Source organism: Theropithecus gelada, chromosome 8 (genome assembly GCF_003255815.1).
Source record: "Theropithecus gelada isolate Dixy chromosome 8, Tgel_1.0, whole genome shotgun sequence".
In the NCBI taxonomy this organism is placed as follows: Eukaryota; Metazoa; Chordata; class Mammalia; order Primates; family Cercopithecidae; genus Theropithecus; species Theropithecus gelada.
The window spans coordinates 76141134-76168725 of record NC_037676.1 but is presented as its reverse complement, the minus strand read 5'-3'; the positions used below and the strand labels follow the sequence as shown (position 1 = coordinate 76168725).

Here is a 27592-nt window from a genome sequence, read left to right as displayed (position 1 = left end):
GCGCTACGCACTACCTCCAGACGGAAGTGAGCGACGCACTCTGCGTCCTCGCCTCACCAGGTACGGATCTCCCGCGCGTCGCAGAAAGCTGCTGTGACCCAGCGGAAGTAATTCTTTCGACTGCCCCGGAACCCACAGAAGCAGGCAGCTGGGGGCGGGGGGGGCGGCCCTGGGATAGGGGCTGTGGCAGTACGCGGGGACCCGGCTGCGGTGGCTGCGGGGCTGACGATTGAGTCTCGGGCTGGGGCGGAAACGGAGCTCCGGGTAAGGGTGGAGGGCGAGGGAGGCCGAGAGGGGACGAGCTCGCAATTCCACTTCCCACCCCTTCCCTTCTGGGCGGGGAAGGAACGGAAGCTGTTAACCTCCCTGGGCCTTCCCAGCCCCTGGTTTGGGGGAGGGGATGGCGGCGGGACCTTTCCTGGCGCCGCTCGGTGGGTTTGGAAAGAGGTGGAAGGAGGGGCAGCAGCCAGCGAGACTGGGCCTTCTCCGGGCTGAGCGCGGGAGGGTGGAGTTAGGAGCATGGTAGCCCTGTCGCGTTTTTTTTTCTGCTTTCCTCGTGTCCGCTCAGATTCGTTATTTTCTTGAAGCCAGTGCCTAGCCCAAGGAGAGGTCTCTCGCTTCTTCCAGCAGCGGTACCCGAGAAGTTTACCTTCTGGGTAACTCGTTGGATGATCTATGCTCGACTTCATGAGTTGGGGGTTTCGTGCATCTATTGCCCGTCCAGTCTTGTCTGAAAGGAGGTATCTAGTGTGAAATACTGTGCCCAGTGAGTTTCTCTTAAGGAACTGAGATCTGTTTAGTAACATATAACTGTAGAGTTTGTGCCGTTTTAGAGTGAGCATTTGTACTCCACATTGCTTTTAGTGTAGAAAACCGAAATTCTTTTTTAGAGGGCCGGGGGAGACAGACTTTTGCTCTTGTTGCCCAGGCTAGAGTGCAGTGGTGCGATTTCGGCTTGCTGCCACCTCTGCCTCCCAAGTTCAAGTGATTCTCCTGCCTCAGCCTCCCAAGTAGCTGGGACCAAGACGCCTGCCACTACGCCTGACTAATCTTTCTATTATTAGTAGAGACGGGGTTTCGACATATTGGGTTGGCCAGGCTAGTCTCGAACTCCTGACCTCAAGTAATCCGCCCCCTGTCGGCCTCCCGAAGTGTTGAGATTACAGGCGTAAGCCACTGCGCCTGGCCTTGAAATTCTTTAGTGTCTTAAAACCTCACTTTTTAACTGCCGTCTTGGCTTTTTTTTTTTTTTTTTTTTCTTTCTTTTTCCTTTTTCTTGGCTTTTTTTTTTTTTTTTCTTGAGACGGAGTCTTGCTCTGTCCTGAGGCTGGAGTGCAGTGGCGTGATCTCGGCTCACGGTAGCCTCCGTCTCCGGGGTTCAGGTTATTGTCCTGCCTCAGCCTATGGAGCAGCTGGGACTACAGGCGCGCACCACCACTCCCAGCTAATTTTGTTTTTTTTTTGTTGTTGTTGTTTTGTTTTGTTTTGTTTTTTAGTAGAGAGGGGGTTTCACCATGTTGGTCAGGCTGGACTCGAACTCCTGACCTCAGGTGATCCGCCCGCCTCCGCCTCCCAAAGAGCTAGGATTACAGGCGTGAGCCACCGCGCTCGGCTCCATATTTGCTTTTTGATCCCCGAAAGTTGTTTCCTTTTCTGTTCATTGACCTAAAATGACATATCTCTGATCTCATTTACATTATAATCATGTTGTTGAAACGTAGCAGTTTACATGTGGATTTATTCATTCTGGACATACAATGGCAAGGAAACAGCTGTGGTACGTACTATAATGGGTATTTATTGTTTCTTGCCAATGATGATTTGGGGTCCCTGTTTAATTTTAAATGACCATTCCTCTTTTACTTAAATATGAAATTTAATAACTATCATTCAAAAAATATGCATATATGCATTACCAGATGGTAATTCCCTAATATAATAGGCACTAGTTCACAGCCAGAAGTTATAGTCAGTCCTATACATCAAGTTCTAAAGTGATACTTAATTGTTTAAATCTTCTAAAATGTTTATCTGGGTTTTTTTGGTAGATTTTTTAGTACTGGAAAATAATCAGGGAAGTCTTTGCTATTATGCTCATACTTATTTTTGAGTCGGAGTCTCTGTTCTGCACTCCCAGGCTGGAGTACAGTAGTATGATCACAGCTCACTGCAGCCTCAACCTCCTGGGCTCAAACTATCCACCTGCCTCAGCCCCCCTAGTAGTTGGGACTATAGGTGCCCACCACCACACCCAGCTTATTTTTTGTTTGGGTGGCTCAAGTGGTCTTCCTACCTTGGCCTCCAAAAGTGCCAGAATTACAGGCGTGAGCCACCAAATCTGGCCGGCTATGGTCACATTTATGTGTTAATGCATTTCAGCTAAACTGCTATCCTAAATTCTTTATTGTTCTGTTATTAAGTAAGAGCAGAAAAAGCTCATCCAGTAATGCCTGAATTTCAAGCCTCAGCGATTAGGAAAATAATAGTACATTCACTCAAGAAATATTTATTGAGCATCTACAAAGTGCCAGGCACTATTCTAGGCCTGCTGTCAAGGAACTTGAGGAAAGAAAGGATATGTGTAAGTAAGCGAGTATAGTTTCAAGAAGTGATAAATGTGAAAAAAATATATAGCAACGTTAAGGGTTAGAGTGACTGGGATGGGAGTGTCTAATTTTGGTAAGATCATCAGGGAAGGAAGAGCTCTCTTGACGAGTTGATATTTTACTTAGAGATCTAAATGATGAGGATTTAAAAGCTTTTGAGACAACAGCAATTACAAATACAAAGACCTTGAGGTAAGAGTGAACTTGACTGATTTTGAGGAATACCAAAAAGGCCAGTGTAGCTGGAGCATAGTGAAGGAAGAGTGGTGGGAGACAAGATCAGAGTGGTAAGCAGGAAAGTAAATCAAATGTCCAGTTGAGATATGGTAATTTGAACTAGAAATGTAGAGTTGAAAGTGAGTAGTAGTCTGATTTGGAATGTAATTTGAAGCTGGAACCAAATGGGTTTAGCTTTCTTCCCAGGAATAAAATAACCAAAAAAAAAAAAAAAATGTTTTTTGAATAACCAATCATTTTTCCAAGCATCTGGGTAAACAGCAGTGCATGTACTGAAATGTGGAAGACTGGGAAGGGTGTATCAGTTTCTGAGATTGATAAATCAGAAGTTCTGTATGGGAATTAACTGAGTTCGATAATTAATAGGCACCTGAGAATATGTGCAGTAGAAAAGTTGTATATTCACGACTGGCACTCAGGAGAAAAACTAGGGAGATGACTGGGAGTCATATTTTATAGATGATAACCTGTGGTCTGGAGGACATCAAATAGAGAATGTTAAATGGAGAAGGCAGATGACTGGGAGCACTCCAGTCAGAAGAGGAGCATACAGTAATGGAAGCAGAAAAGTAATGGAAGGAGTGTGTGACATCTGGAGTACTAAGGAAAAAGTGTTTCATGATGGAGGGAGTAGGCAACTGTTTAAAACACTGCTAAATGAGCATTAAAGATTGACCCTGTGACTAAGTGAAGTAATTGAAATTTGATAAGAACCCCTAACATGGACTGGTGGGCCAAAAGGCTGATCAAAATAGGTTAAGAAGTAGATGGTAGATTGGTGTGTGGGTGGGAATAATGGCCATAGCAGAGTCTTTAGTTAGGTGAGGGGATAGCAATCATTGCTTAAGTGGAAAGATTGACCTTTGGTAGGAAGGACAGTTTTTATTCAATATTTTGAAACAGCAGGGTGGACAAAATGTATGTTATACAAAAACAGGAACGCTGAAGGTGGAGAGACAAGGCAACTGAAGTGATTGGTTTCAGTTTATTTTTAGCCAATCTTTCTAAAGGTTCTGTTAATTATAATATGTAGAATCCATGATTCATACACATTGTAAGTTGGGAATATCTGCTCATAATTTTAAAACTGAAACAAGGGGGTTTGTAGATATTATTTGAGAGAATAATTAGGTTGTTTGCAGGGGTGAGGCAGACAGACTCAGTGAGAAAATGCAGTACTCTGGAGCCCTTAAGTTCTGTGTTGTGGGAGAGCGACTCTGGGTAATAAACATGGGAAGCTGAGTTAGAGGTGGTTGTTAGGGAAGGATGAATTTCAGATGGATTTAGTCATGATATAGTGGAGCCAGAATGGACTTTTGTACATAAATGAGTCCAATTCTCTCATTTGGAAGATGAAGAAACAGAAGTCCTATCACTTAATTTATCTGAGTTTCAAGATAGAAATACCTAACAGAGTAGAAATTCAGATGTGGAGACGGGTTTGCGTCTATATAAGGTAGCCATTGACTTTCATTCAACAGGACTAGTTCCTTTTTTTTTTTTTTTTTTTTTTTTTTGAGACGGAGTCTCGCTCTGTCACCCGGGCTGGAGTGCAGTGGCCGGATCTCAGCTCACTGCAAGCTCCGCCTCCCGGGTTTACGCCATTCTCCTGCCTCAGCCTCCCGAGTAGCTGGGACTACAGGCGCCCGCCACTTCGCCCGGCTAGTTTTTTGTATTTTTTAGTAGAGATGGGGTTTCACCGTGTTAGCCAGGATGGTCTCGATCTCCTGACCTCGTGATCCGCCCGTCTCGGCCTCCCAAAGTGCTGGGATTACAGGCTTGAGCCACCGCGCCCAGCCAGGACTAGTTCTTAATTTATGATAAGAGATAAAAGCTGTGAACCTCCTCATTCCGCTTACCCTGAACTGCACATAGGCACAAAATTGTGCTTACAGGTTCAAGGATTTGAGATTCTGCTGCTTATCTATGAACCTCGAGGAGTAAGGGACTGCAGATTAAGAACCTGCTAGAACAGGGTCAACAAGTTAGAACCACAGGCCACATCTGACCCACTACCTGCTTTTATACTACCCGCAAGCTAAGAATGCTAAGAATGGTTTTTAAATTTTTTAATAGTTGGACAAAAATTCGAAGTAAATATATATTTTATAACATGAAAATTATTGGCTGAATGCAGTGGCTCATGCCTGTAATCCCAGCACTTCTCGAGGCCAAGGTGAGCAGATTACCTGAGGTCAGAAGTTTGAGACCAGCCTGACCAAATAGTGAAATCCCATCTCCACTAAAAATACAAAAAATTAGCTAGGCATGGTGGTGCTTGCCTGTAATCCCAGCTACTCGGGAGGCTGAGGCAGGAGAATCACTTGAACCCGGGAGGTGGAGGTTGCAGTGAGAGCCAAGGTTGTGCCACTGCACTCCAGCCTGGGTAACAATAGTGAAACTCTGTCTCTTTAAAAATAAAAAAAAAAAAAAAAAGAGAGAGCAAATTATATAAAATTTACCTTTTTTTTGCCCATAAATAAAGTTTTGTTGGATCATAGCCACACTCAATCGTTTACATCTTGTCTGTGGCTGCTTTTGCACTCCAGTGGCAGAGTTGGAATAGTTGTAACAGAGACCTTACAGCCTGCTAAGCAAACAGTATTTACTTTCTGGTCCTTTAGTGTGTCATCCACCACACTAAAAATGTAAATTCCAGGATACGGGTGGAGGAGAGGTTGTTGGATTTATTTTGTCCACAGATTCCTCCCAAGCATGTAGAGCAGTGCCTGGCACATGGTAGGCCCTCGATACATATGGGAATGAACCTCTGGTTCAAAAATAGAATAATGGCCAGTGTTCTAATGTGTGCTAGGCAGTATTCTGAGTGCTTGTATATGTAAAGCCATTTATTCTTCAGAACAGCTCTGTGAGGTAGATGCTGTATTATCCTCATTTTACCGTTGAGGAAACTAGGCACAGAAAGATTAGGTTAGTTTTCCCACAGTGATATAGCTAGGAGTTTGACTGATTTTAAGCACTGCATTATATGGAAGGCTGAAATCAAGTCTTCAAAAATGATAGAAAACAGCAAAAGGATAAATAGGAGTGATGAAACAGGGTAATGTAGCAAAGAAGGAATACATTCTTCTGTAGCGTTGTTTACTATTAAGACATTCAAGACCCATGTCTTGGACTGGGTGTGGTGGCTCACACCTGTAATCGCAGCACCTTGGGAGGTCAAGGCAGGAGGTTTACATGAACTCAGAAGTTCGAGACCAGCCTGGGCAACAAATAGAGGTCTCCTATTTAAAAAAATAGGAGACCTCTATTTAAAAAAAAAAGAAATTTAGCCAGGCTTGGTAGCAGGCTACTCAGGAGGCTAAGGTGGGAGAATCCTTTGAGCTCGGGAGATTGAAGCTGCAGTGAGCCGGGATTGCACCACTGTACTTCAACCTGGGTGACAGAGCAAGAACCTGTCTCAAAAAAAAAAAAAACCCATGGCTTGGTCAGTATCTCAGTGTGTGCTCCTTATGTGTATCGCTGTTTGCCTCTTTGATGAAGTCCAACTTCCCAAACTCTCACCTCTTTTCCTGTTTTCCTACACTGTCTTCTTGACTCACTCCTCTGGCCAGACTGATCTCCTTGCCATTCTCCCTCCATAAAAGGCTCTTCCTTCAGATATCCGTGACTCATTCCCTTGCTTTCTTCAGGTCTCTGTTAATGTTAGTTCTTCACCATGCTGTATGTATTATTTTGTTTTGGTTTTCTGTCCCCACCATTCTTCCCATGAGGTTGGAATCTTTGTTATGTTCATCTCTGTCCCCAGTGCCTAGGCGAGCATCTAGCATACTAACCCTTGGTAAATATTTATTGAATGAATGAATTTGTAAACTGATTTCCAACAACACTGAGTTGGATTATGTGCCCCAGGCTGTCTGACTCAGGTCATACTGTTCACTTTGCCTGGATCTCGCTCTCTTTCCAGTTTTGCCTGGTAAAAATACCTCTACCAGCTTGCAGTGAGCTGAGATCGCACCACTGCACTCCAGCCTGGGCAACAGAGTGAGACTCTGTCTCAAAAAAAAAAAAAAAAAACCTCCATCCATCGAGACCCAGATCAAAAGCTACTTTCCTTTTATAGCTGTTCACTTAACAGATTTTCTGTTGCAGATTTGTAGTCTCATATTTCCTTTCTTTGGGATGACCAACGCTTATTCCTCCTCTGTTAGTATTTGCATATCTAGAGAATTTGGGTTAATTTTGTTACTGGTGTCACTTTTGAAAGCTTAATTAGGCAGAAAACCATCCTAGAATGATGATATCTTTGGAGTTAAGGTAAAGTAAACTTCAGAAATGCTATCATTTTTTAAAATTCTAGCTTTAATATAACCTACATATGGTGAAATGCTAATTGTACCATTTAGTTTTGACATTTTTATCACTCCAGAATGTTCCTTTCTAGTCACTTGCTGAGCTATCATCATTGGTTTATTTTGCCTGTTGTATAATTTTTTTTTTTTTTTTTTTTGAGACGGAGTCTCGCGCTGTGTCACCCAAGCTGGAGTGCAGTGGCGCGATCTCGGCTCACTGCAAGCTCCGCCTCCCAGGTTCAGGCCATTCTCCTGCCTCAGCCTCCGAGTAGCTGGGACTACAGGCGCCCGCCACCACGCCCGGCTAGTTTTTTGTATTTTTAGTAGAGACGGGGTTTCACCATGTTAGCCAGGATGGTCTCGATCTCCTGACCTCGTGATCCGCCCGCCTCGGCCTCCCAAAGTGCTGGGATTACAGGCTTGAGCCACCGCGCCCGGCCACCTGTTGTATAATTTTATATAAATCGGATAATACAGTGTATACTTTTTTGTTTGGCTTTTCCACTTAGTGTAATATTTTTATATTCTTCCATGTTGTATCAGTAGATCATCCCTTTTTGTGAATAGTATTGCTCTGTATGAATGTACCACAGCTTATTTATCCATTCTCCTATTATGATGGACTCCCCATGAGCAGTGTATGAGAGTTCATTTGCTCTACATCCTCTCCAGCATTTAATGTTGATGGTCTTTTTAATTTTAGCTATACTGGTGGCTGTATAGTAGTATTTTGTTGCAGTTTTGAGTTTCATTTCACTGATAAGTAATAATGTTGAGCACTTTTTAATGTGTTCATTCAATTCTTCTGTCCAACTTTAATTGGATTTTTTTTTATTGACATACAGGCATTTTTTAATTTACTCTGGATGCAAAGCCATTGTCAGATATGCGTTGTGAATATTTTTTTCCAATATGTGGCTTGAGTTCTCATTTTTTTCATTTTTCTTTTTGGTTTTTGAGGGGGTTTTTTGGTTTGTATTTGAGACAGAGTCTTACTGTTGCTCAGGCTGGAATGCAGTAGAACCATCATGGCCTGCTGCAACCTCAACTTCCCTGGGCTGGGGTGATTCTCCCATCTCAGCCTCCCAAATACATGGGACTACAGGCATGCACCACCATGCCCAGCTAATTTTTCTATTTTTTATAGAAACAGGGTTTCACCACTATGTTGCCCAGGCTGGTCTCAAACTCCTGGGCTCAAACATTCGGCTTGCCTCGGCCTCCCAAAGTGCTGAGATTATACGTGTGAGCCATGATGCCCAGCTGTGGTAGTTGATGAACAGAAATTTTGTTTTGGAGAAATCCAGTTTATCAAGTTTTTCATTTACAATTTGTGCTTTTTGCATCTTTTCTGAGATTTTTGTTTTGTTTTTTGAGAAAGTCTCGCTCTGTCACCCAGGCTGGAGTGCCTGGCTGGTCTCAAATTCCTGACTTCAAGTGATCTCCCTCCCAGAGTGCTGCGATTGCAGGTGTGGCCACTGCATCTAGCCGCTGAGAAATCTTTGCCTACAGTGAGGGTATGAAAATAATTTGTTTTCTTTTAGTAGCCTCCTTTTGCATTTTAAGTTGAATTCTGTGAACCATCTGAAATTGATTTTTGTGTATGGTTTAACAGTGAGCTTCTAATCCATATGGCTATTGTTCCAGCTTCCTTTGTTGAAGAGACTGTCCTTTCTCGCCATACACTTTGACTCACTTTTCCAGTATAAGGATTCAGGAAGTCTGTTGTTTTGTTTTGTTTTTGGTTTTTTTGCCATTTATAATTTGATATGAAACGACTGCAGCCCACCAAAATATAAATAACCATCATTCACTATCCAGGGACCGCTTAACATTACTGTGATTGCCTGTTGCAGTCCACACTATGTGGACTTCTTGTAATACTTATTTTTTTTTTTTTTTTTGAGACGGAGTTTCACTCTTGTCGCCCAGGCTGGAGTGCAGTGGCACGATCTCAGCTCACTGCAACTTCCGCCTCCTGGGTTCAAGCCATTCTCCTGCCTCAGCCTCCCAAGTAGCTGGGATTACAGGCACCCACTACTACACCCAGCTAATTATTGTATTTTTCGTGGAGGTGGGGTTTCACCATGTTGGTCAGGCTGGTCTCGAGCTCCTGACCTCAGGTGGTCCACACATCTTGACCTCCCAAAGTGCTGGGATTACAGGCAAGAGCTGCCGCGCCTGGCCCATGTGTCATATTTCTGATTGGTGATTTGTGGTTGGTCTAAAATACAGTTCTTAAGTATCAGAGATTTCTTCTGATCAAAATTAAGCCCCACAATACATGACAGATCATAGGACTGGCATTTGTGAGGGTGTGTTACTAGAAATTGAGACCCTGCTAATGAGATATTATAACATTGATTACTGGGTATTATTAGATGAGTCGTCATTTTATTACTAAAAGTTTGACCATTTGGAAGAACAGCAGCTGTTACTAAGTATTAGCTATCAGAAACAGATTGGAAATTGAGATCAATGCTTTTACTTTGTGTTTTAATTTTAATTTTTTTTGAGAGCTCCCCTCAAGATAGAAGTGTGTTTACTTTAATGACCTGATAGAATTCTTAGTAAAAACAGAGAACTTCCGTCTTTGACTCACTGCCACTGAAGACAAAACTGGAACAACAAGCTCAGAACAGAAACTCAGAGTCTTAATGCTAAGAGAGCAGGTAGCTTTAGTGCTAGGAAATTTGAGGACATATCAAATAATTAACATCTTCAAACAACTGTATCTGTTCTAAGAAACACGAAATTCCAGAAATCTTGTACAGGAATACATGTTTCATACACTCACATATATTATTAACAGTTATGGTAGTGGGTACATAATTGGGAGATTGCTATTTTAGGTATCCTAATTTTAGAAGATATGCCTGTGTCCTATAATTTTTTTTTTTTTTTCTGGAGACAGAGTCTTGCTCTGTCACCCAGGCTGGACAACAGTGGTACGATCTCGGCTCACTGCAACCTCTGCCCCTGAGAGGTTGCTTAAGCAATTCTCCTGCCTCAGCCTCCAGAGTAACTGGGATTACAGGCGCACGCCACCCCACGCCCAGCTAATTTTTGTTTTTGTTTTTGTTTTTGAGATGGAGTTTCACTCTTGTTACCCAGGCTGGAGTGCCATGGCGCGATCTTGGCTTACCGCAACCTCGGCCTCCCAGGTTCAAGCGATTCTCCTGCCTCAGCCTCCTGGATAGCTGGGATTACAGGCATGTGCCACCACACCCAGCTAATGTTGTATTTTTAGTGAAGACGGGGTTTCTCCATGTTGGTCAGGCTGGTCTCAAACTCCCGACCTCAGGTCATCCGCCTGCCTTGTCCTTCCAAAGTGCTGGGATTACAAACATGAACCACCATGCCCAGCCCATCAAGCTTTTTTTTTTTTTGGAGATAGAGTCTTGCTCTGTTGCCAGGGTGGAGTGCAGTGGCGCAATCTCGGTGTACTGCAACCTCTGCCTCCCGGGTTCAAGCAATTCTCCTGCCTCAGCCTCAGCCTCAGCCTCCGCCTCCAGAATAGCTGGAACTACAGGCTGCCGCCACCACACCCAACTAATTTTTGTATTTTTAGTAGAGATGGGTTTTCACCATGTTGGCCAGGATGGTCTCCATCTCTTGACCTCGTGATCCACCCACCTTGGCCTCCCACAGTGCTGGAATTACAGGCGTGAGGCACTGTACCCAGCCCCATCAAGCATTTTTATACCTGTGTAAGCTAGTTGTATTCTTTTTTTCTGGTGTTTTTCTAGAGTTCGTGGATTTTTTATATTTGAGTCTTTAATCTGTAGTGTATTTTTGTGAGTGATCTGTAAAGTATTTGTTACTAAACATACACATACACAGAAAAACTTGAAGAGATTAATGTTTATATGTAACACCCTAAAAGCATAATGACGTCTCAGGCCATTGTTCATGTTCTTTCTTCTGCCTAGAACTATTCTCAATCCAACGGTTCCCTTATGACTGGCGTTTACCTGCCCAATTCATACTTCCAGAATTCAGCTCTGTCATGCAATAGATGTTCAAGCTGAGATTTTTGTCTCCTCAAACTTAGATTTCTTTAGATAACTTATGGGTTAGGTCCAAATGTAATCATATTTTAAATATTTCTAACTTCTACCTAAGAATTAGGAATTTTAACTCTTAATGTTGATTTTCCCTTTCAATGTTGGGAGAAAGGGTGGGTCTCCTCTTCCTCTGCTTAATCTCTGTTGTATAAAATGATGGAATTGATTTACTACATTAACTCTCTAGAGAAACTGTTGCTGCCCATAGGGCTCCTAAGATGTGACTTTGCGTTGTTGCTTAGCTACTGCTAGTTAAATAAACATCCTCAATGTTTTATTCTAGAGATTTTCCAGATAGAAGAGTTGGCCCTTGAAATTCTTGTACTTCAATCTTTCTAGCATTTTTTCTTTTCTTGACAAAGTATAATGAAAAGAAAATAATAATGGCTGTTGTGAATTTTTAAATTGTGTAATATCATAAAATGACAGTACTATTTTTAAATTTTAGAGAACTGTTTGAGGATTTACATCAGTAGCTGTTGAGAATTGTGGCAATTAAGTTTAACTGGAGCCAGAATTTTTTACTGTGGCAGTAGGCAATAATGGAAGGAGTGGAATGTGGACTGTGAAGGCAAACCTACCTAGGTTTAAATCCTAATGATGCCACTTAAGCTGTAGAAGCCTTGAGCAAGTAGCAGACTCTTCCAGTGTTCCTCATCTCTAAAATCAGAATAATTCCCTTGTGGAAGAGTTGTTTTTAAATAAGATAGGCCAGGCACAGTGGCTCACACCTGTACTCCCAGCACTTTGGGAGGCTGAATTGCGTGGATCACTTGAGGTCGGGAGCTCGAGACCAGCCTGGCTAACATGGTGAAATCCTGTCTCTACTGAAAATACAAAAATTAGCCAGGCATGATCCCATGCACCTGTAGTCTCAGCTACTCGGGAGGTTGAGGCACAAGAATCTTTTGAACCCAGAAGGCAGAAGTTGGCCAAGATCACGCCACTGCACTCTGGCCTGGGCCAAAGAGTAAGACTCTGTCTCAAAACAAAACAAACAAACAAATTAATTAATTCCTTAATGTATATAAGGCATTTAGTACAATGTTTACCACTTATTAGGCCTGCAAAATGTTCATCGTATTTCATTGTTACTGCTGCCTGTTTTCTCTGCTTTATCTCACATTGGAAATGGTACTTTGGGAGGCTGAGGCAAGTGGATCACCTGAGGTCAGGAGTTCGAGACCAGCCTGGCCAACATGGCGAAACCTGGTCTTTACTAAATTACATAAATTAGCCAGACATGGTGGCAGACACCTGTAATCCCAGCTACTCAGGAGGCTGAGGCAGGCGAATCGTTTGAACCTGGGAGGCAGAGGTTGCAGTGAGCTGAGATCACGCTACACACTCCAGCCTGGGCAACAGAGCAAGACTCCCTCTCAAAAAAAAAAAAAAAAGGTACTTTTGAATATCTGTCTCCATGCTTAGCAAGTGTTCTAGACTAAGATTTGATTTCTGCTCCTGCTCTGTCACTACCTGAAACAAATTGTTTAGCCTCTCTACATGGATGACATTCAAACCTGAGGCATTAGAGAGGTTACCTGCAAGTTCCTTTTCTGCTCTGAAGTGTTATGGTTCATTTTCTTGATCCTTCTCTTAATGCCAGAAATAAAATTTGTCAGGAATTTCTTAGAGCTGGATAGTTAGGAAATGCTTTTTTCCTATAAATGACATAAAAAAGAGTATCAGTATGAATAAGATCCTCCTCTGAATAAATGCTGTAGTATGTTACTAAAATACAAATTACTGAGAAAGTGAAACATTTTCTTTAGCAATCATCTTGTTATTTTGTCAAATTTATAATTTCTCAAAAAATTGTAAATTTTTGACCACTTTATTGTTAAATTTCAAAACTTAGGTAGCCTGTATATGGAACAGAAGGAAGCATAAAAATATGTATGTATGCTTATCTAATTAAAGAGCAAGACTTCTCTTTTTTCTTATTTATTTCTATATTTACTTTAGAGGTAGGGTCTCAATATATTGTCCAGGCTGGTATCAATCTCCTGGGCTCAAGCAGTCCTCCTGCCTCAGCCTCCCAAAGTGCTGGGATTACAGGTGTGAGCCACTGTACCCAGCCCTGTGCTTTTTTATTCTCATGGAAGTTACTGGAATGTCCTTGGTTATTATATCATGCCATTCATTCAAGCAAATATTTGCTTATTGTCTACTACTGTGTACTAAGTACAAGATCCAGAACTTGCTGTGTCCTCCCTGTGTTAAGTCAATATGCATCATCCTTCCAGCACATTGATGTGTACCATAACAAGGTGTACAGAGCATTGCTAACCTCAAAAGCTCACTTGAGCTTTGGTGTCCAGGGATTTTCTTGGGGTTTCATTCTGTAGACATGATTGGTGAGTCATAAGCAACAAGACTGAGCTCAGTCTTCAGCACCCCTCCAACTGGAGGTGATGGAGATATCAAAAAGCCACCTCGGAACCATTTGTCCTGAGTCCTCTTGTTAAACTATCCAAAGGCCCACTGTGAGTTACCTGTTTAACGTAAACTACCAGGACCCATGATGAATAGCAGAGACTTGCATCACTAGGGAAATTCCAAGGATTTAGAGGCCATATCTCAAAACGAGGATCAAAAACCAGCCAACTTCTTTGTTATGCAACAGGACCGATAGTTTTGTTCGGATTTTCAGCAGAGTCCTTTACCCAGAAAAAGAATAAAGGACCTCTGCCTTAGAACACCTCAGTATGGCAGTTTTTTCTTGATAATTATGTTCTGTGTATGTATTTTAATGGAGTGAACATTTTTACGTGTCTGTTACTTTTAACATGTCACACTTATAACCTCTTCAACAACCCCACCCCCAATCAATTTATAATGATTGTTTCTATTTTAAGTAGTCTTTTTCCAATTCAAAAGTGGCAGCTGATCAAGCTGTCAAAGCATTTTGCTATTCAATTGATTTTGTTAAAGTGCAGTGTTTTTGCTGTGTAGGAATGGTGAGCTCGTAATGTAACCAGGAGGGAGAGTTCTTAAACTTTTAACACCAAGGACATATTAAATAACAATGAGTGAAAACTTGTCTCTTGCAACATTAATCTTAATATGATATTGTTATATTTTCAGGAAACTACTAAAGTTCCTGGGGAAGCAAAGTAGAATTTCATAAGAACAAAATGGGTAAGCTAAAGATAATTAATTTTGTGTTTTAACTAGTAGAAACTGGTTTTTTGTTTCAAAGATCTTCAAAATCAGTGAACGCAAGTGAAATTTCAGTAGACTGAAATTAGTTGTCCATATCAACAGCTTATTTTTACTACACAGTCATGCCCTGCATAATGATGTTTCGGTCAGTGTTGAACCACATGTGTGACATGGTCTCATAAAGATTATAATAGAGATGAAAAATTCCTGTTGCCTACGGTGACATCTCGATGATCCTGTCCTTGTGTAGGCCTAGGCTAATGTGTGATTGTATCTTAGTTTTTAACAAAAATATTTAAAAAGTAGAACAAAAATTACAATTTTTTAAAATAGAAAAAAGCATATAGAATAAGGATATAAAGAAAAATTGTGCTGGGTACAGTGGCTCATGCTTATAGTCCCAACTGCCTGGGAGGCTGAGACAAGAGAGCTGCTTGAGTGAGCCCAGGAGTTCAAGGCAGAAATAAGCCATGATTGTGTGACTGCACTCCAACCTGAGCAACAGGTAAATTTACTGTAGCCTAAGTGTGCAGTATTTATGAAGTCTGTAGTAGTATAGTACTGTGTTAGACCTTCACATTCACTCACCACTCACCCAGAGCAATTTCCAGTCCTGCAAACTCCATTCTTGGTGAGTGCCCTATACAGGTATACCTTTTAAACTCTTTTATGCTAAATTTCTACTGTACTTTTTCTATGTTTCGATACACAAATACCATCATGTTAGAGTTGCTCACAGTATTCATACAGTAACATACTGTACAGGTTTGTAGCCTAGGAGTAGTAGGCTACACCATATAGCCTAGGTGTAAGTACACTCTAGATTTAGTAAGTATACTCTTAGGATGTTTGCGTCATGACAAAATTGCCTAATGATGCATTTCTTGTCTTGGAAGGTATCTCCATCATTAAGCAATGCATGACTGTATATTCCTGATAGGCAGATCAGTAATAATATCGTGGTAACTCCAATTTGTGATTTTTAGTGAGTAATTTTACCTTAAGAAATTTGAAACTTTCACTACAAACATGAAATGGTTTCTGTTGCAAAAAATATTAGAAGCATAAGTTGAAATAATAACCATTATTACTTTCTTTGTAGAGGTTGGCAAAAACTGCTAGAAATCTATATACTTGAATAGTCTATAATTTAGAAGCTACTTACATCTTTATGGGTCCTCCAGCTTTTTATGAAAAATTAGACAAAAAAAGATACTAACATAGCTTTCACCAGATTGTTAATGTTTTGCCACATTTGCCTTCGTGTGTGTGTGTGTGTGTGTATTCATACTGTAGAGTTGGCAAAACTCCATCTCAGTCCTCTTAGGGTCCTAGCTGGGTCTGAGAATTAAATCGACATAACATAGATGAACATTTGTTACATAACATAAGATGACATAACACAGATGGAATATTTATTACAAGTTTTACATGGAACAGAAGCCCTTTTTAAAAAAACAAAGACCAATGCCAGGCATGGTGGTGCATGCCTATTTCCCAGCTACTTTGGAGGCTGAGGCAAAAGGATCTCTTGAACCCAGGAGTTCCAGGTTACTGTGAGCTATGATTGCACCACGGCACTCCAGCGTGGGTAACAGAGCAAGGCCCTGTCTCTTAAAAAAAATAAACCATAAATAAATAACTAGTCCGGGTGCAGCAGCTCATCCCTGTAATCCCAGCACTTTGGGAGGCCAAGGCAGGTAGATCACTTGAGGTCAGGAGTTCGAGACATCCTGGCCAACGTGGTCTACTACTAAATACAAAATTTAGCTGGGCATGGTGATGGGTGCCTGTAATCCCAGCTGCTGGGGAGGCTGAGGCAGGAGAACCTCTTGAACCTGGGAGGTGGAAGGAAGTTGCAGTGAGCCAAGATTGTGCCACTGTACTCCACAACAAGAGTGAGACTCCGTCTCAAAAAATAAAAAATAAATAAACAAATAAATAGGCGGGTGGGTGGGTGGGTGGATGGATGGATGGATGAATAAATAGATGGATAGATAAAAACATTTTTAAATTATCATACTGCATTAACTTGTCTCTTTAGTCTCTAAATAGTTTTCTACTTCAAAGACTGTTCCTCAATTTAAATTTGTCTGGTTGTTGTGATTTAAATCAAATTAAACATTTTTGGCAGTGGTAGCACATGAGTAATTTTGAGATTTATATTAATTTTAATTTTAGAGATTTCTGAATTAATTGTTTAACAAATGGATATCTGTGGCCAAACAGTACTTCAGCTTCATCCTTCTGCTTCTTTCTAGGGCTTCCTAAGTTTTTAGAATAAACCTTAAGCTATTTTATTTCACATGTTAATAATTATAAAAGTTAAAATTCTGTTACAGTACAAAATTGTAAAAATTAAGGAGATTTTTACTCGCGTATGTAACTTTTACGCTCTATGTATGTGGCTACTGTGACTGAAGCCAGTACAGCAGTAGTGGCAGTAGCAGAGTAACATCTGTGCACTCTGTCTCCTCATGTCAGCTTTGGGTGTTTTTTAAAGGCCAATATTTTGTCCGTATTAATTACTTTTAATCTTGCATGAATTTAAACTGAGTATTGTTTAAATGTGTACTTTGGTCATTATTTTTAACCATCAAGTGTGAAATGCTGAGTAAAAGAAGTCTTTTAGAATTTGGGGCTTGTCAAAGGAAGTTGAGCTCACATGGCATATAAACACTGATTTGTAAATCTGCTATACATCTTATTTTTAAAAATGAGTATTTCAGGTGATAGAATTAAAGTCATACTAGTTAAATATTTTGTCTTAGTCTCCAAATTTGAATGGGCTGCTTTGGTTACAAAACAACTGTTAATACCTCCTTGAAAAATACTAGTAAATTTTCACTGAAGTAGCATTCTTAAATCTACAGTTTATTCTGATATTGGAAGATGTTTATAGAGAAGTATAAAACAAGGAGTTAAAAACTGTTAAAGTCTTGGTGACTATTATAATACCTTTCAGAAATGTTTCTGGTCTGAGTTCTTCAAATATTAACCTTGTTAATAAACCTTCTATTTATTTATTTGAGGCAGAGTTTTGCTCTGTCACCCAGGCTGGATTTTTGTATTTTTAGTCGAGACAGGGTTTTACCATGTTGACCAGGCTGGTCTTGAACTCCTGACCTCAGGTGATCCGCCTGCCAAAGTGCTGGGATTACAGGTGTGAACCACTGTGCCTGGCCAAACCTGTTTATTTTTAATACATTGTGTGATTCAAAAATTGTTTTACTACTTACTTTACTTTAGATGGAGAGGAGAAAACCTATGGTGGCTGTGAAGGCCCTGATGCCATGTATGTCAAATTGATATCATCTGATGGCCATGAATTTATTGTAAAAAGAGAACATGCATTAACATCAGGCACGATAAAAGCCATGTTGAGTGGCCCAGGTAAGCACAGTTCTGTCTTCTTCTTCATATGTTCGCTTTTAATGTTTGATGGATGTTTGTAAGTTGAATTAAATGATTCAGCATTTAAAGAGAGTAAGTCTTCTAACATTGTTGTATGATTACATTTTTGTTTTTTTCTTTGTTTGTTTGTTTGAGAGAGACAGAGTTTCGTTCTGTTGCCCAGGCTGGAGTGCGATGGTGTGATCTCAGCTCACTGCAACCTCCCCTCCTGGGTTCAGGTGATTCTCCTGCCTCAGACTCCCGAGTAGCTGGAATTACAGGTGTGTGCCACCATCCCTGGCTAACTGTTGTGTTTTTAGTAGAGATGGGATTTCACCATGTTGGCCAGGCTGATCTTGAACTCCTTACCTCAGGTGATCCGCCCATCTCAGCCTCCCAAAGTGCAGGGATTACAGGCATGAGCCACCGTGCCTGGCCTTTTGCTTGATTATGTTGCAATGGGAAAAAATTGATTTCTGCCATTTTCTGTTTTCAGTTATTTATCCTATACGTTTCAACAAGACTGAATGGATTTCCCTACATTAGTTTTCTATAGTCAGCCTTTTTTTTTTTTTTTTTTTTTTTTTTTTTTTTTTCTGGGACTCTTATTGTTTTCCCCCTTTTTTTTTTTTTTTTCCGCCTTTTTTTTTTTTTTTTTTTTTTTTTTTTTTTGAGGTGGAGTCTCACTCTGTCGCCCAGGCTGGAGTGCAGTGGTGACATCTCGGCTCACTGCAACCTGCAACCTCCACCTCCCAGGTTCAAGTCATTCTGCCTCAGTTTCCCGAGTAACTGGGATTACAGGCGCCTGCCACCACGCCTGGCTAATTTTTTGTATTTTTAGTATAGGCAGGGTTTCACTATATTGGTCAGGCTGGTCTTGATCTCCTGACCTCAGGCGATGCACCCGCCTCAGCCTCCCAAAGTGCAGGGATTATAGACATGAGCCACTGCACCCGGCCCATTGTCAGCCTTTTAACCACAGACTGGTGATTTGTGTTCCTAGCTAGATAAAAAGTTTATACAAGTTGCCACCTTCCAAATCTCTATTCTTTTTTTTTTTCATTTCGAGACGGTGTCTTGCTCTGCCGCCCAGGCTGGAGTGCAGTGGTGGCATCTCAGCTCACTGCAACCTCTGCCTCCCGGGTTCAAGCAATTCTCATGCCTCAAGCCTCCCAAGTATTTGGGACTACAGGTGCCCACCACCATGCCTGGCTAATTTTTTGTATTTTTAGTAGAGACGGGGCTTCACTGTGTTAGCCAGTATGTTCTCATCTGACCTTGTGATCCACCTGACTTGGCCTCCCAAAGTGCTGGGATTACAGGCGTGAGCCACCTCACCCAGTCCAAATCTCTATTCTTAACATTTTTTTCTTGAAGTAAAATTCACATAATGTAAAAGCAGCTGTTTTAAAGTGTACAATTTAGTGGCATTTACTACATTCACAGTATTTTGCAGCCATCATCTCTATCTAGTTCCAAAACATTTTATTACTCCAAAAGCAAGCCCCATACTCATTAGCTGTCACTATCCCTTCCCATTCTTTACCCTCAGTGTCTGACCACCACCAGTCTGCTTTCTAATTTACCTATTCTGGACATTTTGTATAAATTGAATCATACAGTATATGGCCTTTTGTATCTGGCTTTTGTTATTTTTCATGTTTCCAAGGTTCATTTATGTAGTGCGTTCACAGTACTTCTCTCTTTTTTATGACTGAATAATAATCCATTCAGCCAGATGTGAATATACCACAATTTGTTTATTCATCAGTTGATAAATATTTGGGTTGTTGACACATTTTGGCTACCATATATAGTTCTGTGAACATTTGTGTACAAATAATTGTTTGAATACCTACTTTCAGTTCTTTTGGATGTCTTCTTAGGAGTGTAGTTGCTTGATTATATGACAATTCTGTTTAACTTTTGGAGGAGCCACAAAACTCTTTCCATAGTGGCTGAATTGTTTTACATTTCTACCAACAATGTGCAAGGGTTCCACTTTGTATACATCTTGGCCAATATTTGTTATTGTCTTTTTTTTTTTTTTTTTTTTTGAGACGGAGTTTTGCTCTCGTCCAGGCTGGAGTGCAATGGTCAGATCTTGGCTCACTGCAACCTCCACCTCCCAGGTTCAAGCAGTTCTCCTGCTTCAACCTCCTGAGTAGCTGGGATTACAGGCATGCACCACCATGCCTGGCTAATTTTGTATTTTTAGTAGAGATGGGGTTTCTCCATGTTGGTCAGGCTGGTCTCGAATTCCCAACCTCAGGTGATCCATCTGCCTCTCAGGTGATCTGCCCACCTTGACCTCCCAAAGTGCTGGGATTACAGGCGTGAAGCTGCTATCTTAATGGGTGTGAAGTGGTTATCTGGTGGGTTTTTGTTTGGTGGTGGTGGTGGGTTTTTGAGATAGTTTCACTCTTACCCAGGCTGGAGTGCAGTGGCACAATCTCCACTCACTGCAGCTTCCACCTCCCAGGTTCAAACAATTCTCATGCCTCAGCCTCCTGAGTACCTGGGCAGGTGCACGCCACCATGCCCAGCTAACTTTTTGTATATTTGGTAGAGACGGGATCTCGCTGTGTTGGCCAGGCTGGTCTTGAAAACTCCTGGCTTCAAGCGATCAGCCCTCCTCGGCCTCTCAAAGTGCTGGGATTACTGCCACCACACCCAGCCTCTCTGGTGATTTTGATTTGCATTTCCTTAATGACTAATGATGTTGAACATTATTTAATACACTTCCTAGACATTTTTGTATCTCCTTTGGAGAAACGTCTATTCAAGTATTTTGCCTATTTTTGAATTGGGTGGTTTGTATTTTTGTTGTTGAATTGTGAGAGTTCTTTATTAATTCTCAGTAGTAGACCCTTATCAGATACATGATTTGCTAATACTTTCTCTCATTCCATAGTTTTTTGTTGTTTTGTTTTTTTTGAGATCAAGTATTGCTCTGTCACCCAGGCTGGAGTGCAGTGGCTCAACCTTGGCTCACTACAAGCTCCACCTCCCGGGTTCACGCCATTCTCCTGCCTCAGCCTCCTGAGTAGCTGGGACCACAGGCACCGGCCACCATGCCTAACTAATTTTTTTGTATTTTTAGTAGAGACGGGGTTTCACTGTGTTAGCCAGGATGGTCTCAATCTCCTGACCTCGTGATCCGCCCATCTCGGCCTCCCAAAGTGCTGAGATTACAGGCGTGAGCCACCGCGCCTTTTATGGTGTCATTTGAAGCACATTTTTATTTTTATTTATCTTTTTAAATTAATTAATATATTTATTTATTTTGAGACAGAGTCTCGCTCTGTTGCCCAAGCTGGAGTGCAGTGGCACAGTCTCGACTCACTGCACCCTCTACCTCCCGGTTCAACCAATTTTCCTGTCTCAGCCTCCTGAGTAGCTGGGATTACATGTGCCCACCACCACACCTGGCTAATTTTTGTATTTTTAGTGGAGATGGAGTTTCACCGTGTTGGCCAGGCTGGTCTTGAAATCCCAGCCTCAAGTGATCCACTCGCCTTGGCCTTCCAAAATTTTAATTTTGAAGTGTAACTTATTTTTCCTTTGGTTTTTGTGTCATATATAAGAATCTGTTGTCAAATCTAACCCTGTGTTTTCCCCTGTGTTTTCTTATAGGCTTTTATGGGTTTGGCTCTTTAATTTAGGTCTTTGGTCTTAAGTTAATTTTTGTTTATCCTGTGAGGTAAGAGATCAGCTTCATTCTTTTGCATGTGGCTCTTCCACTACCATTTATTGAAGAGACCGTTTCCCCATGGCATCCTTATTAAAATTCAGTTGACTGTAGATGTTTGTATTTCTGGGCTCTCACTTATATTCCATTGATCCGTATGTCTGTTCTTATGCCAGTACCATGCTGTTTTGATTACTGTAGCTTTGCAGTAAGTTTCAAAATCAGAAAGTATGAGGCTTCCAACTTTGTATTTCTATTTCCAGATTGTTTGGGCTATTTGGGGTCCCTTGCAATTCTTTCTGGTTTTGTCTGGGTTTTTTTTGTTGTTGTTGTTGTTGTGGGGTTTTTTGTTTGTTTTTGAGATAGGGTCTTGCTCTGTTGCCCAGGCTGGAGTATAGTGGCACAAGCCCTCCTAGGCTCAAGCAGTCCTCCCACCTCAACCTCCTGAGTAGCTGGAACCACAGGCGTGCACCTTTTTAAAAATTTTATTTTCTGTAGTGATGTTGCCCAGGTTGATCTTGAACTCCTGGGCTCAAGCAGTCCTCCCAACTTGGCCTCCTAAAGTGCTGGGGTTACAGGTGTGAGCCACCGTGTGTGGCCACAATTCTTTTTCTGTTTTTACTATGGAGATTTTAAAACCTACACAGAAGTAAAGAGAACTGTATAATACAGCTCCATGTACCCATCATCCAGCTTCAATAGTTATTAACATTTTGTCAGCCTTTCACTCTGTCTCCCAGACTGGAGTGCAGTGGCGCAGTCTCAGCTCACTGCAACCTCTGCCTCCTGGGTTCAAGCGATTCTCCTCCCTCAGCCTCCCCAGTAGCTGGTATTACAGGCATGCCACCACCACACCCAGCTAATTTTAGTATTTTTAGTAGAGATGGGGTCAGGCTGTTCTTGAACTCCTGACCTTTAGTAGAGATGTTGGTCAGGGTGTTCTTGAACTCCTGACCTCAAGCAATCCATCTGCCTCGGCCTCCCAAAGTGTTGGGATTACAAGCATGAGCCCCTGTGCCTAGCCCATTTTGCCAATCTTAAGTTGTTTCATTATCCCTACTTTTTTGGAGTATTTCAAGCACATGCCTGATGTTGTGCCATTTCACTTGCAAAATCTGCAATAGTTCCCCTGCACCTTTTCTTTTTTTTCCAGGCCATCGGTTAATTTTACAGAGAAGCAAGGTCATTTGTATGCTGTCCATATTTCATATTGAATTATATTTGAGTTTTATTCTGTAAACTCATAGTTAAAATTCCAGAGACTTGACTAGACTCTGGTACATTTTTGTAGGCAAAGGATACTTTGTAGGTAGCACTCTTGTATTCCTGTTATATCATGTCTTTTAGCAGTGTCATGCTTGATCAGTGGGTTCCAGGTTGTCAGGCTGATTCATCCATTAAAAATTTCCCACTCTGAATTAGCATTCATGTGATTATTGTTAAGATTTACTTTGAGATTACAAAACAGTGACTTTCCAATTCTGTAAAATTTTTTTGCATTTATTAGCTAAAATTGTCCTATAAGATACTATTTGGTTACATTGAAATACGGTCTATATGGGAAAGATGATAAAGACTTGATTTTTTTCCTTTTAAATATAATTTTTCAGAGTAATGAATTGATTCTTCAGCATCATCTAGTAGTAAAGAGTGTTTTGTTCTTGAGTGCATGTCATCATGAATTCATGACTTTATATTTCATGTTTTTCAGTCTGTTGCAGTCATTCTTACTGATGCTCAGATTGTTCCATTTGCTTCATTTTTATGTCAGAAAGAGCCACATTGTGTTAACTCCTATGTCCTTTTGACATGGCTCTGTTAGTCTTGAGTAGTTATACTGCTTTCTGTAATAAGATTTCTTAGGCGTGTCATGTACATTGTTCCCCAATCCTGAAAACAGCTGTTTCTTCAAAAATCCCTGTTTTGTTTTAGGAGAAAATGGTATTTAGGGGCCCCAATCTGGGTGCTAAAGACACTCATTGCTCCTTGGTTGAATTGCACCCTTCACTCCTCATACACACACACAACATGGCTCTGATGAATATGATGAATTGATTTTGGGCTTTTCCACAGGACAATGCAAGGAGGTACTTTAGGGGGAAAAAAAAAATCACAAATGCCAACAGAATTTTAATTAAAAATTAATTTTATAACAGCAGGCTAGAAGCAAAGAACTTTTGCTTTTTATAAATTTGATCTTTAATTTAAACAGGAGATTTTTATCTTGGAAAGATCAGGAAAACTTTCAGCCTCAAATTACTGTTTGCATGAAAAGGAATGAAGTACTGATAACATGCTACAGTACGTATGCACCTCCACAGCATGCTAAGTAAAAGAACTCATACACAAAACGTCCCACATTTGTATGATTCCGTTTATATGAAATATCCAGAATAGGTAAATCCATAGAGACAGAAAGCAGATTGGTGTTTGCCAGAGGCTGGGGGTGGAGTGAGGAAGATGAGGAATAACTGCTTAATGGATTACTGGGTTTTAATTTGGGGTGATGAAAATGTTTTGGAACTAAATAGAAGGGATAGTTGTACAACGTTGTAAATATACTAAATACCACTGAATTGTACACTTTAAAATGGTTAATTTTATGTTATATAAATCTCATCTTTTAGAAAAATCACTAATGTTTGTTTAGTATCAACAGCTTAATAAGTGCCTATTGGTAATATTTCAGATATGTATTCAAGAAAGGAAGTTCTAGTTATTGGCAAACCAAAATTTACCTTATTGTTGTGAATTATTTGCTGAGTCCTGCTGTACTGCTTTCTTCCTATTACAGTATACTGCCAACCAACAGATATATAAAAGGCATTTTATATATATTTTAGTATTTTAAAATATTGTATTCTCAAATACTGTATTCTCAAAGTATATTTGTAGATGTGAAATGCCTTTTATATTCAGTACACAGTGCTAGTACTAGACTGCTAAGAAAATATTTTATCCCTTATATGTAAAGGCTAAATGATACAACCTTTGTGTAGCTACAGAAATTTTGAGGAATGACTGAAAAACTGTTTATGAAATGCTGTTAAAGGAAAATGTCTTGTGAAGAGATCTCATTAACATGATCATGTTTTTAAAAAACTGAAGGAGGAAACAATGGAATTCCTTTCCTGAAATGTTTCTTTTGCTTTCTTGCTTGTTTGTTTGTGGCAGGGTCTCTGTCTGTTGCCCATGCTGGAGTACAGTGGCGCCATCATGGCACTCTGCAGCCTCGAACTCCCGGGCTCTAGCAGTCCTCCTACCTGAGCCTCCTTAGTAGCTGAGACTACAAGTGGGTCTCCCAAAGTGCTGTAATTACAGGCGTGAGCCACCATGCTCAGCCCATTTCTTTTAAATAGAATTTTTCTTATTTTAGGTAAATAAATAGTTTAAATAGTTTTTTTGTTTGTTTTATCTTTTAAGACGGAGTCTTGCTCTGTCACCCAGGCTAGAGTGCAATGGTATGATCTCAGCTCACTGCAACTTCCGCCTCCTGGATTCAAGTGATTTTATATATTCACTAATTCTCAGAAAAGCCAAATCAAAAAACCCGTTATGTGCCCTGGCTTTATTTTTAAATGGCAATTCAGTACAACACAGGGATCCTGATGATCCTTAAAGACTTGATTGCCTGGATTGATCTTTTTTAAAAACGATTTACTTTTTCATCCTGCTCACCCTTCAGTAATCATATCACCAAGATTCTTAGGAAAAGCTACTTAAGTTTCCAACCCACAGGGAGAGAATTTTTAAATTCAGTTTTGATGAATCTCAAGTACTATCTTTTTTTGAGATGGAGTTTCGTTCTTGTTGCCCAGGCTGGAGTGCGATGGCGCAATCATGGCTCACTGCAACCTCTGCCTCCTGGGTTCCAGAAATTCTCCTGCCTCAGCCTCCCGAGTACCTGGGATTACTGGCACTCGCCACCACGCCCAGCTAATTTTGTATTTTTAGTAGACATGGGGTTTCACCATGTTGGCCAGGCTGGTCTCGAACTCCTGACCTCAAGTGATCACCCACCTCGGCCTCCCAAAGTGCTGGGATTACAGGTGTGAGCCACCCCGCCCTGCCCCCAAGTACTATTCTAGTGAAGGTTTTTTTATGTTGTTGGCCGGGTGCAAGTGGCCAAGCCTTTAATCTTAGCACTTTGGGATTCTGAGGCAGGGGAATCACTTGAGTCCAGTAGTTCAAGACCAGCCTGGGCAACATGGCAAAACCCTGTCTCTACAGAAAATCCAAAAATTAGCCAGGCATGGTGGTGCTCACCTGTGGTCCCAGCTACTCGAGGAGGCTGAGGTGGGAGGATCACTTGAGCCCGGAAGGCAGGGGTTGTAGTGAGCCACAACCATGCCACTGCACTCCAGCCTAGGCAACAGATCAAGACCCTGTGTCCAAAAAAAAAAAAAAAAATTATTATGTCATTAATACTAAAAAAATCAGAATTCCGTAATTTATTTGGTGCTAATTGAGGTTGTTTTAATGATGATTAGTTTGCTAGGGCTGCCATAACAAAGTACCACAACTGGATGGCTTGAACAACAGAACTTTATTTTCTAACAATTCTGGAGTATAGAGGTTAAAAATTAAGGTGTTGGTAGAGTTGGTCTCTTCTGAGGCTCTCTTCTTGTCTTGTACGTGGCCATCTTCTCCGTGTCTTCACACAGTTTTCCCTCTGTGCCCATCTCTGTCCGGATCTCCTTATGAGAACACCAATCATGGCCAGGCACAGTGGCACATTCCTGTAATCCCAGCACTTTGGGAGGCTGAGGTGTGCGGATCACGAGGTCAGGAGTTTGAGACCAGCCTGACCAACATGGTGCAACCCTGTCTCTACTAAAAATACAAAAATTAGCCGGGCGTGATGGCGTGCACCTGTAATCCCAGCTGCTCAGGAGACTGAGGCAGGAGAATCGCTTGAACCTGGGAGGTGGAGGTTGCAGTGAGCCGAGATCACGCCATTGCACTTCAGCCTGGGTGACAAGAGCACGACTCCGTCTCGGGGGAAAAAAAAAAAAAACACCAATCATATTAGATTGCCACCCCAATGACCTCTTTTAATTACCTCTTTAAAGAACTTATCTCTAAATACAGTCACATTCTGTGGTACTAGGGGTTAAGACTTCAACATATAAATTTGGAGAACACAGTTCAGCCAATAACATACATAATTCTTTTGTTTTACAGGTCAGTTTGCTGAGAACGAAACCAATGAGGTCAATTTTAGAGAGATACCTTCACATGTGCTATCAAAAGTATGCATGTATTTTACGTACAAGGTTCGCTACACTAACAGCTCCACCGAGATTCCCGAATTCCCAATTGCACCTGAAATTGCACTAGAACTGCTGATGGCTGCGAACTTCCTAGATTGTTAAATAAAATAAATTATAATAAACTGTTAACTCTTTTCAGTATTTAATACCTGTAGTTCAGTTAGTAACTTTTTCATATATAGCATGTTGCCTGTATGCAGTTGAACTATATAAAGTTCATTGCAAAGCAGATTTTCTTCTGTTTTTTTGCATAGCAATCAAAGTTGAAATTTGTTTGCTACATCAACAAATTAAGGACATTTTCACAAACTGAGAAATAAACAAATATGCCAATTCGTAGGTGGTTTTGCCTTATCCTTTGAATGTGACTTAAAATCAGCAATGATGATATAGTAAATACTGAAATGTAGGCATAAATGAACACGTTCTACAGGGAAATAATGGGGCTAAGTATTTTTATGTTTTTAGTGGTTTTTTAGAAACCTATTCTGATCTTATAGCTGCCGTTAGCATTACTAGAGTTATGCGAATAATTGCATTATAAACATGTTTATAACTTAGCCAAAACATTTTTATAACTCTCCAAGTATGAGTTGAAATTTCTTATGTCTTTTGATAAACTGCAGTATTCTTTAAGTGTGCTTTGTCCTTTTGTTTATTGCTATAATTTAAGAACTTTATTTAAAAACAATTTTGGAAGGTTACTAGGTATAGCTTTTGCAGAAGTAACTGAACTGTAGCCAGATGGTCAACAAGTAAACTACATGACTTAGAGTTCTTGTGCATTATACATTTCGGATAATTCAAAGTACTGTATTTGCATTGACTATAAAGCGTCTTTTGCAAT

At 40.8% G+C, this 27592-nt stretch overlaps 1 protein-coding gene across 9 annotated transcripts; it reads left to right on the top strand.

Moving 5' to 3' along the window:
* On the top strand, positions 1-27592 carry ELOC (elongin C). Of its 9 annotated transcripts, none has more exons than XM_025394916.1 (5): positions 170-233; positions 8538-8673; positions 14311-14364; positions 17638-17781; positions 26657-27381. In XM_025394916.1, the coding sequence occupies exons 3-5, from the start codon at positions 14361-14363 to the stop codon at positions 26845-26847; spliced, it is 339 nt and encodes a 112-aa protein (XP_025250701.1). In that variant the 5' UTR covers positions 170-233; positions 8538-8673; positions 14311-14360; the 3' UTR covers positions 26848-27381. The 9 variants fall into 9 exon arrangements, with proteins under 9 accessions (XP_025250700.1, XP_025250707.1, XP_025250699.1 ...); XM_025394917.1 differs by lacking the exons at positions 170-233; positions 8538-8673 and adding exons at positions 393-431; positions 1722-1777; XM_025394915.1 differs by lacking the exons at positions 170-233; positions 8538-8673 and adding an exon at positions 1-60.